Source organism: Nematolebias whitei, chromosome 23 (assembly GCF_014905685.2).
Source record: "Nematolebias whitei isolate Nwh7 chromosome 23, NemWhi1, whole genome shotgun sequence".
NCBI lineage: Eukaryota > Metazoa > Chordata > Actinopteri > Cyprinodontiformes > Rivulidae > Nematolebias > Nematolebias whitei.
Window position 1 is genome coordinate 11,654,668 of NC_056520.1, and position 14,201 is coordinate 11,668,868.

The 14,201-nt window shown below is 43.1% G+C and overlaps 1 protein-coding gene across 1 annotated transcript; it reads right to left on the reverse strand.

Moving 5' to 3' along the window:
- Nucleotides 1-422: 422 nt before the first annotated feature.
- LOC119428712 (NLR family CARD domain-containing protein 3) lies at nt 423-14,122 on the reverse strand. Its single transcript, XM_037696385.1, has 6 exons — nt 13,867-14,122; nt 7,852-9,643; nt 4,705-4,878; nt 3,439-3,612; nt 1,371-1,417; nt 423-1,259 (listed from the first exon to the last, which is right to left on the reverse strand). Exons 1-6 carry the CDS (start codon nt 14,120-14,122, stop codon nt 718-720), a joined length of 2,985 nt encoding a protein of 994 aa, XP_037552313.1. The 3' UTR covers nt 423-717.
- Nucleotides 14,123-14,201: the final 79 nt, after the last annotated feature.

Genomic DNA, 14,201 nt, shown 5'->3' on the forward strand with positions numbered 1-14,201 from the left:
GTTTGTTCCACTTTGGAGTAAGCTGTTGGGGGAAGAATCAGTTTTGTTGTGCGTTTCCTTGACTGATGAAGCTTTCCGGATCGAAGGCAAAACGTTTCAGCACAAAAAAAGAAACTGTCCAGATGACCTGACTGAAAAATGTTGGATTGTATACCTGGATTATTGAGCATGGACTTTGTTGAAATGTGACATTGTTTAATTTACATTCTTTGACTGCTTACTCTTCTAATTGTAAGTTGATTACACCTATTACGCAAACCAGAAACAAAAAAATTAAACCCAAAATATAGCTTTAAATTTTTTTATTGAGATTTTGTAACTTTTAAATGAGTCATATTCATTTTCAAGTAAAACATGACAAGAGGGAAAAGAATACTGTTCGACTATAGTACATACAATAAATATAAATAAACGTATGATGCGGAATCCACAACTCCGTCTTTTGTTCGTTGAAAAATTATTATTGGATAATGAATCAACATAACAGATGCAAAATGGATATAAAAATCTTGGAACCATATAAAGTTGTGAGGTAATGGGACTATCTTCCATATGTTAGAAATAAATTAACCAATTCCCTTTCACAGCTGTGAAGACCTCCACTTCACCTCCAACCCGAAGTCTCCATGTTGTTTTACCATTGATAAAGTCCATTTAGTTTGATGATCAGTTCAGCAGAATATGTCCTTAATTGATTTAAGATTTTCTGATTGTGGTTCAGGGCTGACAGAGAAATGCAGAAGAATTATATTTAACTCCATACCCAAACCCAGGGTAAAGAGTTTGAGTGAACGTGGCATTAAAGGTGTGGAGGTGGACCAGTGAGTCGGAGGAGACGCTGTAGAAGGACAGGATGCCAGCAGGACAGTCCACATACACTGCTACTCTGGTAGAGACAGAGGCGGCGGCAGGAAGAGCAATGAGTGTCCCGCTGTTGTTGTGCCAAGCGTTGTATCCCCTGTCAGTACAGGCCAGACACCAGGACTGGTCATTCCCTCCAAACTTGGAACCATCGCTGTCTCCATTCCTCCCAATTCCCCTGTAGCTCACTGCGATGTAAACTTTCCCAACCCATTCCACCTCCCAGTAACAACGACCAGCCAGGCCGTTTTCACACAGCACCTGAGGCCAGTAATCAAATCTGTCTGGATGATCAGGGTACGGGTGCTCCTTTCTCAGGTCGGTCACCTTTTTGTTGTGTTCAGACAGTTTGAGGAACTTGTGAGCTGTGTTTGGGTCCAAAGCGAGTTCACAGAAATCTGACGAGACATCGCGGAACAATTTCATCAAACGTTTGTCTCGTCATGTGGGTTATTTTAAATCTGGAATTTCTATTTTTAACATAAGTGTGAATGAGAACACATACTTACATTTCCTCAAACTTGGCGTCAGCCATTGGGCTGCACCAGCGTCCGCTCTGGAAAAACAAGATTGACACAACGGTAAGAAGACACCGTAAAAATCAAGTTGCAAAACAGGAATGGCTGTTCTAGCATGTTCATAAGAAATCCTGAGAAATCCCAAAAGGTGCCAACTGGAGAACCGCAACTCAACAGGTCTATAAAAGTACACAAAAAAGGGTGGAGCTTATCCATTGTAGCTTTGTACATAAGACTATACCAGCCTGTTGTCTTCTTAGGCTTAAAGAAGACCAAGAAAATAGACTGTAAAGTAAACAATGTGTTCTATACAAGACATTTGTTGTGAAACCTAAAAAATGGACACACTGAATTTAAATAATGAAGTGCAGGCGGTCAAGAACGTACAGGTCCTTCTAAAAAAATTAGCATATTGTGATAAAGGTCATTATTTTCCATAATGTAATGATAAAAATGAAACTTTCATATATTTCAGATTCGTTGCACACCAACTGAAATATTTCAGGTCTTTAATTGTTTTAATACTGATGATTATGGCATACAGCTCATGAAAACCCAAAATGCCTGTCCCAAAAAATTAGCATATTTCATCCCACCAATGAAAGACAAGTGTTTTTAATACAAAAAACGCCAACCTTCAAATAATCATGTTCAGTTATGCACTCAATACTTGGTCAGGAATCCTTTTGCATGAATGACTGCTTCAATGCGGCGTGGCATGGAGGCAATCAGCCTGTGGCACTGCTGAGGTGTTATGGAGGCCCAGGATGCTTCGATTGCAGCCTTAAGCTCATCCAGAGTGTTGGGTCTTGCGTCTCTCAACTTTCTCTTCACAATATCCCACAGGTTCTCTATGGGGTTCAGGTCAGGAGAGTTGGCAGGCCAATTGAGCACAGTAATACCATGGTCAGTAAACCATTTACCACTGGTTTTGGCACTGTGAGCAGGTGCCAGGTCGTGCTGAAAAATGAAATCTTCATCTCCATAAAGCTTTTCAGCAGATGGAAGCATGAAGTGCTCCAAAATCTCCTGATAGCTAGCTGCACTGACCCTGCGCTTGATAAAACACAGTGGACCAACACCAGCAGCTGACATGACACCCCAGACCATCACTGACTGTGGGTGCTTCACACTGGACTTATGGCATTTTGGCATTTCCTTCTCCCCAGTCTTCCTCCAGACTCTGGCACCTTGATTTCCGAATGACATGCAAAATTTGCTTTCATCCGAAAAAAGTACTTTGGACCACTGAGCAACAGTCCAGTGCTGCTTCTCTGTAGCCCAGGTCAGGCGTTTCTGCCGCTGTTTCTGGTTCAAGAGTGGCTTGACCTGGGGAATGCGGCACCTGTAGCCCATTTCCTGCACACGCCTGTGCACGGTGGCTCTGGATGTTTCTACTCCAGACTCAGTCCACCGCTTCCGCAGGTCCCCCAAGGTCTGGAATCGGCCCTTCTCCACAATCCTCCTCAGGGTCCGGTCACCTCTTCTTGTTGTGCAGCGTTTTCTGCCACATTTTTCCCTTCCCACAGACTTCCCACTGAGGTGCCTTGATACAGCACTCTGGGAACAGCCTATTCGTTCAGCAATTTCTTTCTGTGTCTTACCCTCTTGCTTGAGGGTGTCAATGATGGCCTTCTGGACAGCAGTCAGGTCGGCAGTCTTACCCATGATTGCGGTTTTGAGTAATGAACAAGGCTGGGAGTTTTTAAAAGCCTCAGGAATCTTTTGCAGGTGTTTAGAGTTACGTCGTTGATTCAGATGGTTAGGTTAATATCTTGTTTAGAGAACCTTTTCATGATGTACTAATTCTTTGGGACGGGCATTTTGGGTTTTCATGAGCTGTATGCCATAATCATAAGTATTAAAACAATTAAAGACCTGAAATATTTCAGTTGGTGTGCAATGAATCTGAAATATATGAAAGTTTCATTTTTATCATTACATTATGGAAAATTATGACCTTTATCACAATATGCTAATTTTTTGAGAAGGACCTGTATACAGGAATTTGTTTTTTTGTTGTTGTTTTTCTCATTTTAACTATATGATGCACGGTCACCTGAGATTGCTGAGTTTCCAGTGAGGAGTCTCCAAACCAGTTGACAGCAGCTTTACTCCAGAGTCTCCTGGATGATTGTAGCTCAGGTCCAGCTCTCTCAGATGGGACGGATTAGACCTCAGAGCTGAAGCCAGAGAAGCACAGCCTTCCTCAGTGATCAGGCAGCCTGACAGCCTGCACACCCATAAAACAGAGTTACATAAAACTAGAATTTGTACTGTATCTAGATGTCATACTTAAATGTATATATATAATCCAAACTGACCTGTGTAGTGCACATGTGGTAACAATTTAGTGTTAAGTCACGCTGCCCCTATATGTGATACGACCTTCCAGTTACGATGAGACTGGTGGTATTGTGTCTTACTTATAAGCTTTGCTCAAACGAGCTGGCAGTCAGAGGTCAAACAGATTCTACTAACTGGATCCGTCTCATTCATGGGATGTTCTGCTTAACATTTCTTTAGAAATAAAAGTAAAAAAAAAAAACAAGCTGGGTCTTCCTGTCCACCCTAGCCTTTTGCCACAACACTGCTCATATGTTTACATTTCTTATTGGTTTACAAATAGTCAAAAAATAAATAATGCCGTTATGTTCCACACTAATACACGGTCAAGTCGAGATCTGTTGCAAAGTTGTATTGTGAAGGAGCGGGTTGGTCAGGTCCTCAGGGCGCTGCGTCCTTCATATTTTACTGACGTTACTTTTGACAGCTTTGTTATTAATGAGGAATAAATAAGCACCTAAGTATGAAGTCTTTAACTCAAAGGGGCAACCTGAGAAAGACGTCAAAGTTAAAGAAGAAATGACTTTTTAGGTCTAGTATTCAAGTATGTTCCTCGTTTGTGGGTTTCAGACCAAAACAGGCTCTGGTTTAAAAATAATTCCCGCACACTTGATTTTAAGCCACAAAAATGATAAATAAAGCGTAAGGCCTTTCATTCTTTGGACAAAATTATCTTAATAATAGAATCATTTTCAGCTTCTGTGATACTGAACTTAAGCCAACTATCTGTGACAATGATAGAGTCATAAGCCTTTTTATGTTGGCTGTGGCAGCCATCTTGAACTGGGACAAGTCATAAGGGTGTTCCTTTGTTTTTTTTGTACATCTAATGAATATTTTCTGAAAGTTTTATTAAGATCTGTCTGATTTATAAGATGTTAACCTGGAAGACAAACATACACTGAAGGACACAGGTTTTCCATCTTTCATGGTGGCAGGTGAAAACAAATACAAAATGATCTGAAAGACGAGATCTTACCAGAGTGTTTCCAGTTTACAATGTGGACTTTCCAGTCCCGCAGACAGTTGCTTCACTCCTGAATCTTGTAGGTCATTGTTACAGAGGTCCAGCTGTTTTAGATTAGAAGACTGTGAGCAAAGAACTGAGGACAGAGCTTCACAGCTTCTCAATGAAAGATTACATCCACTCAGCCTGGAAAACAAAATAAAAAAAAATTATATGAATAGCAACATGTTGAGTAATCATCTAAGGATTATAAATACGAAAATTCCAATAAAGGAACTAAATTGTGCCAATTGTAAATAATTAGGCTAGTAACCATTTAAAAGTATATATTGCAAAACAATGTCAACTTTTGTTTAAAAAAAAAAATCAAACCTCTTATGAAGTAAAAATTGATTAAATGGTGTACATTTATACACAATACATATACCCTCTCTCAATTAGGACATAATAAAGAAGATTTTTGTAAGGCTCAAAAGTTGTTTCATTAAGTGAAAAAGAAAAAACAGGCCACAGATTTCATTACAGGGTTTACAGCGATTAATTAATTGACGCCCAGCAAAATTTGTTATTGTGACGGGCCTAACTCCAGTTTCCTCCCACAGATCAAAAACATGCATGTTAGGCTGATTGGTAACTCTAAATTGTCCCTAGGTGTGAGAGAGAGACTGAATGGTTGTCTCGTTTGTCTCTATGTGGCCCTGTGATGGGACTTGCGACCTGTCCAAGGTGTCCACCGCCTCTCGCACAGGGATTGCTGGACATGGGCACCGGCGACCGTGACCCAAAACGGAAGAAGCGGGTAAAATGGATGCATTAATGGTCACAGAAATTATTGCGATAAACAATAATATTGTTTGAAATTTGAGAATAATTAGTAATTAGTGTCAATTTTTTTAAAAAGTTGGTTAATTTATTTTGTGTGTAGTACATTTTTTGACCACCTGATGGCAGTATAAGACTGTTTAAACCAAAGGATGGAAAGTGAGGGAGCAAGCAGTGTTCCACTTTAAGAAAAAAGGGAGGGAGGCCCCTTGACGTGACATGGGCTGTCTCTCGTTCCTGTTTTTCGGTTCTCAAAATGGTGGATGCGCGGTGTGGTTTGAGCCCTTTAGCATAGCATTTTTCACACAAAGCTTTTAATTAAAAAAAATTAGTAAACAAGTTCTCAGCTTCTTTTTGCAGAGAAAAACAACTTTTTACATGAAGGCACGGGTTTCAACCGTGAATTTTGGAGCTTTGACAAGACAGTTTTTTTTTCCCGGGATCAGCCTATTAGCTTAGCTTCTCAGCTTAGCTGCTTTTAACAATCCAAAGATGCAATTTTGGACGGGTAAAACAGATTTTAAAGAGACAAGAGAAAGGGAGGGGTCAGTGAAGAGCACCGGAGTTGAGCCTTTTGTCATCCAGTGTCTTCAGAAGAAAAAGACACAAAGAAACGATAAAGCCGATAAATGAAAATGAGGTCGATAATTTTCATTTATCATGCGATTCATTGATTTATTGTTTATAGCGACAGGCCTAACCGGAGTACCCGGAGAAAACCCATGTATCTATGAAGAGAACTTGCAAACTCTACCCAGAAAGGCCATTGGCCGGGATTTGATCCGAGGACCCTCTTGCTGAGAGGCAGCAGCTCTACCAACCGGACCACTGTGCCTTGGAGAAAACAAAGCTCTACAAATCAGCAGAACAAACACGTCGTACCAACTGTTAAGCACAGTGGCATAGGGCTAATGATTTGTGTGGTTCTGCAGCCAAAGGATCTGGATCCGTTGCAGTCACTGAGTTGACTATGCACGCTTCTGTAGACCAAAGGATTTTAGAGTCAAATGTGAGGCCATCTGTCCAACAGATGAAGCTTGGACCAATATGGGTCATGATGCAATCAAACAATAATCCCAAACACAGCAGCTAATCTACAACAGAACGGCTAAAAAAGTAAAGAATCAAGGTCTTGCAAAAGTCCAGTCCAAGTCCAGATCTCAACCTGATTGACATGTTGTGGCAGGACTTTAAGAAAGATGAGCAAAAAATAAAGTCTGCAAACCTCAATAAGCTGAAGTAATGTTGGAAAGAAAAGTAGACCCAAAAACCCCCAAAACCATGTAAGAAACTGACAAAGTCCCAAACCACTAGTGAGAGTGTGAGTGAATAAGGCCAGGCTGATTCTGGCAGATCCTGAGCATCACTCCATGGTGAGTTCAGGTTGCTTCCATCTGGACACCGGTATCTGCTGCCCAGACGTTGGACAAACAGACTGAAAAACACATTAATCCCTGTAATGATAAGGCTTCTCAGTAACGTGTCGATGTCTTGTCTAGTATGGATGTTTGGTGCAACTACTGACTGTGACACAAACTGTCCCTTAGAGATAATAAAGATTCTTGAACTTGAGAGTTCTTGCTGGTAATGGAGGTTCTTATAAGCTGCTGGGTTGTACAGAGGACTGTTTTTCACAAACAGCTGTTCCAGTTCTATCAATCTATCCATCCATTATCTTTTACCCGCTTCTTCCATTTTGGGTCACAGGGGTCACCGGTGCCCATGTCCAGCAAGGGTGTGAGGGGCGGGGTACACCCTGGACAGGTCGCAAGTCCTTCACAGGGCCACATAGAGACAAACGAGACAAACAACCATTCACTCTCATTCACACCTAGGGACAGTTTAGAGTTACCAATCAGCCTAACATGCATGTTTTTGGTCTGTGGGAGGAAACTGGAGTGCCCGGAGAAAACCCATGCATGCACGGAGAGAACATGCAAACTCCACCCAGAAAGGCACCCGGACAGGGATTTGAACCGGGGACCTGCTCGCTGAGAGGCAGCAGTTCTACCAGTTGCGCCACCGTGCTGCCTGCTTTTCCAATTCATACATTCATTTTTGATCAGTAAAAAATAAAATTGTAGAATCAGTGATGTTTTATTCACTTGAGGTAAGAGTTGAATCATGTAAGGACCTGATAAAGACAAAATCACTTTTATTGTCCTGAAACATAAAACGTTAGAACTGAAGCTTTTCACACGACTGTGAATCATCTGAGATTGAACTATTCCCATTGCTAAATTCATTTGTTTACATCCTTATGACCCATTGTTTTAACCACATTATTTTTTAGAATACAACTATTTTTGTGGGAAGTCACTTAATAAAATATCTTACAGAGCTTTCTTGGAAGCTTTGACCACTGGCAGCAACCTCAGTAGAGCCTCCTCCGAAGCAGAATATTTCTTAAGGTCAAACACATCCAGATCTTTTTCTGACGTCAGTAAGATGAAGGCCAGAGCTGACCACTGAGCAGGAGACAGTTTATCTGTGGAGAGACTTCCTGATCTCAGAGACTGTTGGATCTCCTCCACTAGAGAACCATCATTCAGTTCATTCAGACAGTGGAACAGATTGATGCTTTTCTCTGCAGACAGATTCTCATTGATCCTCTCCTTGATGCACTGGACTGTTTCCTGATTGGTCTGTGAGCTACTTCCTGTCTGTGTCAGCAGGCCTCGTAGAAGAGTCTGATTGGTCTGCAGTGAAAGACCCAGGAGGAACCGGAGGAACAAGTCCAGGTGTCCATTTGGACTCTGTAAAGCCTTGTCTACAGCAGACTCATAAAACGTTATAGCTGATTCGTTACCTCTTTTTTCAAATCTCTGAGAGGTTGATATTTGTTCTTTGAACAAATTTACACCAGAATCTGTGCGAATAGAATGGACATGAAGAGCAGCCAGAAACTCCTGAACACTCAGATGGACGAAGCAGAACACCTTGTCCTGGTACAGGCCTCTCTCCTCTTTAAAGATCTGTGTGAACACTCCTGAGTACACTGAGGCTGCTCTGATATCGATGCCACACTCTGTCAGGTCTGATTCATAGAAGATCAGGTTTCCTTTCTGCAGCTGCTCAAAAGCCACTTTTCCCAGAGACTCAATCATCTTCCTGCTCTCTGGACTCCAGAGTGGATCTGTCTCAGCTCCTCCATCATACTTGACCTTCTTGACTTTGGTGTGAACCAGCAGGAAGTGGATGTACATCTCAGTCAGGGTGTTGGGCAGCTCTCCTCCCTCTCTGCTTTTCAACACGTCCTCCAGAACTGTAGCAGTGATCCAGCAGAAGACTGGGATGTGGCACATGATGTGGAGGCTTCGTGATGTCTTGATGTGGGAGATGATCCTGCTGGCCTGCTCTTCATCTCTGAACCTCTTCCTGAAGTACTCCTCCTTCTGTGGGTCAGTGAAGCCTCTGACCTCTGTCACCATGCCAACACACTCAGCAGGGATCTGATTGGCTGCTGCAGGTCGTGTGGTTATCCAGAGGCGAGCAGAGGGAAGCAGTTTCCCCCTGATGAGGTTTGTCAGCAGCACATCCACTGAGGTGGACTCTGTAACATCAGTCAGGATCTGATTGTTGTGGAAGTCCAGAGGAAGTCGACACTCATCCAGACCATCAAAGATGAACACAAGCTGGAAGTCTTCAAAGCTGCACATTTCTTTGGTTTCAGTAAAGAAGTGATGAACAAGTTCCACCAAGCTGAACTTCTTCTCTTTCAGCACGTTCAGCTCTCTGAAAGTGAATGGAAACATGAAGTGGATGTCCTGGTTGGCTTTGTCTTCAGCCCAGTCCAGAGTGAACTTCTGTGTTAAGACTGTTTTCCCAATGCCAGCCACTCCCTTTGTCATCACTGTTCTGACTGGTTCATGTCTTCCAGGTGAGAGTTTAAAGATGTCTTCTTGTCTGATGGCTGTTTCTGGTGTGTGTGGTTTCCTGGATGCTGTTTCAATCTGTCTGACCTCATGTTCATCATTGACCTCTCCAGTCCCTCCCTCTGTGATGTAGAGCTCTGTGTAGATCTGATTCAGAAGGGTTGGGTTTCCTGCTTTAGCAATCCCCTCAAACACACACTGGAACCTCTTCTTCAAGTTTTGTTTAAGACTATGCTGAGACATGGAAGGAGATCCTGTAATAGAAAAATACATTAGTTAAAGAAATTCTTACAGAGAATTCTTACCTAAGACAAAGAAGGGCCACATTGTTGGACCTGTGTAAGACATTCAACACTAACAAGATGATGTAACCAGAGTACCCCACGAAAACCCACGCATGCACAGACAAAACATGCAAACTCCACCCAAAATGGCCCCTGGCTGGGATTCGATCCAGCAACCTTCTCACTGAGAGGCAGCAGCTCTAACAACTGCACCACCGTGCCACCTGGCAAAATTATTATTTTGATTTTTATAAAGTTTTCTCCTTTACAAAGATTTGACTGTCTCCAATTTTATTGTTTATTTCAGTGGGGAGACAGAATCTCAACTACAAATTTAGAAAAAATAAACATTCACGTAACATTACAGTTAGGACAGCACGGTGGCGCAACTGGTAGAGCTGCTGCCTCTCAGCGAGCAGGTCCCCGGTTCAAATTCCAGTCCAGGGGAAAGCAGCTTGAGCAGGGAGGCCCAGACATCTCTTTCCACAGCCACCTTTTTTAGCTCTTCTGGGAAGATTACACAGCATTCCCAGGCCAACCAAGCGACATAGTATTTCTACCATGTCCTAGGTCTTCCCCGGGGTCTCCTATCAGTCGAACATGCCCAATGCACCTCTCTGGGGAGGTGCCCAGATAGCATCCTTACCAGATGCCCAAACCACCTCAAATGGCTCCTCTCATTGTGGAAGAGCAGTGGTTCTACTCCGAGTCTTTCCTGGACAACCGAACCTCTCACCCTGTCTCTAAGGGACAGTCCAGCTACCATGCAGAGGGACCTTATTTCAACCACCTGTATCTGTGATCTTATTCTTTCGGTCACTACTCAGAGTTCGTGGCTAAAGGTGAGGGTAGAAACGTAGACCAACCATTAAACAGAGAGCTTTGACTTACAGCTCAGCTCTTACATCACCACAATGGACTGGTACATAGTCCCCAATACTGTAGATGCTGCACCAATCTTTCTGTCAATATCACACTTTATTCTTCCCTCACTAGTGAACAAAACCCCAAGATACTTGAACTCCTCAACTTGAGGCAGAATCTCGCCCTTGATCCAAAAATAGTAATCCATGCTTTTCCGACTGAGGTCCATTGCCTCAAATTTGGAGGTGTTGATTCTCATCCCAGCCACTTTACACTCGGCTGCAAACTGCTCCAATGAGAGCTGAAGATCATGGCATGATGACGCCAGTAGGACCACATCATCTGCAAAGAGCAGAGATGGAATCCTGAGGCCACTGAACTGGAATCCCTCTGCCCCCTGGCTGCAATGAGAAATTCTGTCCATAAAATTTATGAACAGAATCGTGACAACAGGCAGCCCTGGCAGAGTATAACTCCCACCCTGAAGGGGTCCAACTTACTACCGGCAATGCGAACCAAACTCTCGCACTGCTTATATAGGGACTGAACAGCCCGTAACAACAGGCCCCCAATCCCATACTCACGGAGAACTCCCCACAGTGTACCCCAAGGAACACAGTCGAACGCCTTCTTCAAGTCCACAAAACACATATTGATTGGATGGGCAAATTCCCATGAACCTTCAAGGATCCTAATGAGGGTAAAGAACTGGTTTAGTGTTCCACGGCCAGGACAGAATCTGCATTATTCCTCCTGGATCTGAGGTTTGACCAATGATCAGACACGCTTCTCTAGTACCCCTGAATGTGTGGCATGGAGGCTGCACAGCTGCAGAAAGAAAAGCTTTGCAGAGAGTGGTGAAGGCTGCACAGAAATCTGTCGGAATCAGCCTCCCCACCATCACAGACATCTACACCTCCAGATGCAGGAAGAGGGCCACCTGCATCATGAAGGACCCCACCCACCCAGCACACACACTTTTTGCCCCACTCCCCTCAGGAAGGAGGTTAAGGAGCATTAAGTGTAGAACCACTAGACTGAGGAACAGCTTCTACCCTGAGGCTGTTAGACTCATGAATCTCTAACTAGAATAATCACTGTGAAAAACCATATCATGTTGCTGCTGATCTGTTTCATGTTGCTGCTGATCTGTTTCAATGTTGATGTGTTCATGCGTGCACATCTGCTCACAGACTCATGTTCATGTTTGTGCTGATGTTCAATGTTTTATGTTATGAGTGCTTAGTGTATATTTAGTTGATGTTTTTCTTAGTTCATATCTTAGATGTTATTACTGTTTTTCTTATACATTTTATTGTTGGATGTAACTGGGACCCTGTGTACATAATTTCGTTCCACCACATGTACCACATGAGGTGCGAATGACAATAAAGAAACTCTGACTCTGACTCTGACTCTGAATAGACCTTACCAGGAGGCTAAGGAAAGTGATGCCCTTATAATTGGAGCACAATTGGTCTCCCTTTTTGAAGAGGGGAACCACCACCCCAGTTTGCCAATCCAGTAACACTGCCCCAATGTCCAAGCAATGATGCAAAGGCATGTCAACCAAGAGAGCCCCACAACATCCAGAGCTTTAAGGAAATCAGGGCAAATCTCATCCATACGCGGAGGCCTGCCACCATGGAGCTTTTTAACTACCTCAGTGACCTCAGCCACGGTTATGGACAGACCAACCCCGAAGTCTCCTGACTTAGCTTCTTCCAAGGAAGACATGCCAGTGGGATAGAGAAGGTCCAAGAAGTATTCTTTCCATCTCCCAGTGACTTCACTTGTTGAAGTCAACAGCACCCCATCTTTACTGAACATAGTGTTAGTAAAGAGCTGCTTTCCCCTCCTCAGCCACCTTATGGTTTGCCAGAATCTCCTTGGAGCCAACCAAGAGCCTCTATCCAAGGCCTTACCAAACTCATCTCACATTTGAGCTTTTGCCTCAGCCACAGCCAAGGCTGCAGACTTCTTGGCCCTCCAGTACTCCTCAGCTGCCTCCAGAGTCCCACCAGCCAACAAGTACCAATAGGACTCCTTCAGCTTGACAGCCTCCCTAACCCAGTGTGTCCACCACCGAATTCAAGGATGGCCACCACAAGAAGCACCTATAACATTGCAGCCACAGCTCAAGACAGCCACTTCAACAACTGAGGCGCGGAACATGGCCCACTCTGACTCAATGTCCCCCACCTCAGCTGGGATGTGGTTAAAGCTCTACCGCATAAAGTGTGAGTTGAAGATCTTTCTGACAGGTTCTTCTGCCAGGCATTCCCAGCAAACCCTCACTACATGTTTAGGTCTGCCAGGTCTGTCCGGCATCTTCCACCGCCATCTGATCCAACTCACTACAGGTGGTGATCAGTTGACAGCTCAGCTCCTCTCTTCATCCGAGTGTCCAAAACAAACGACCACACATCAGATGACACAACTACAAAGTCAATCATTGATCTACGACCTAGGACGTCCTGGTGCTAAGTGCACTTATGGCCACCCTTATGTTCGAACATGGTGTTTGTGATGGAAAAACTATGACTAGCACAGAAGATAGCCTAGCAACCACTACATGAAATGTATTTTCAAGAAAGGTTTCTTCACCAAATACAAGTCATGTTTTGACTGGGATTTAAGTTCTTAATCAAAATTAATTTGTAACATCTATTTAATGTCTAACAAGGTTAAGTCAAGTACTCTGGACAGATTCTTCTTGTTGAAATGTTTCGTCTTTTATTCAAAAGACTTTGTCAGATACCAAGACCTGCAACAAACAGTCTTATAAATAGCAACTTCTTATAGTGGATCAACCAGTTTGCTAGTGACAGCCAAAACTAGCTGTTCACATAAAAAAGAAGGACCATAAGCCTGAGAGAGGAGAGAAGGAAGCCATCTTTGTGAATAGACACCGCACATCATTAAACATGGGCGGAAGCCTCTGTGTCCAACTGTCCCCCTCTTATAACGCTGTTATTGCTAGTATCACTCAACCCTCTGTGAATAGCAAGCAGCCATCAGGATGCCAACGACCAATTGTTAGGCTTACTTAACTTTGTTAGATCTTTCTACCTGGATTATTGAGAATGCATCAGGATATTTATGTGTGTTTTCTGGGGTTTTCGTTGATATTCTGTTTCTCCTTTAAAATCAAACAACCATGAAGAAAATATAGGTTAATTTCTTGGCAAAACAAACAAAATTACAAAATTTGCAGGGAATTAAAAACACAGTTAACCCATTGTAATTATAATAATGTCTCATAAAACATTAATAAATTGTTTAATCCTTCATTAGGTTACAGAACATGTTTACAGAAATCCTCTTACTGCTCTGCAGACGGTCAGCCAGCTCCTCCTGCTTCATCCTCCTCAGGAAGTAAACTGTGATCTTCATAAATGATTCTCGGCTGCTCCTCTGCTCTTCATCCTCACCCTCCAACACCTCCTCATCCTCCCTCTGACTCTCTAAGCATTCTGGGTAATCTGGACTCAGAACCTTCTGGATCTTCTTCAGCTCGTTCATCACAAAAGTGACCATGTTGTCCTCCAGCAGCTGGAACAGAAAAATATCTGAATGACACATCAGACTGAAATCATGGAGCCAAACATCAGATCCATGTTGGACAGACTGACAGTCCACTGGTCTACATGTTGGACAGACT

Bases quoted from the DNA above. Each gene is read 5' to 3' on its own strand.
- LOC119428712 (XM_037696385.1), bottom strand. From the start codon at position 14,122: ATGTGTCATTCAGATATTTTTCTGTTCCAGCTGCTGGAGGACAACATG. The intron at 3,613-4,704 runs GTAAGATCTCGT...ATGGGTGTGCAG, and splicing joins TGTAAACTGGAAACACTCTG to GCTGTCAGGCTGCCTGATCA. The intron at 1,418-3,438 runs GTGACCGTGCAT...TTGTTTTTCCAG, and splicing joins TGGAAACTCAGCAATCTCAG to AGCGGACGCTGGTGCAGCCC.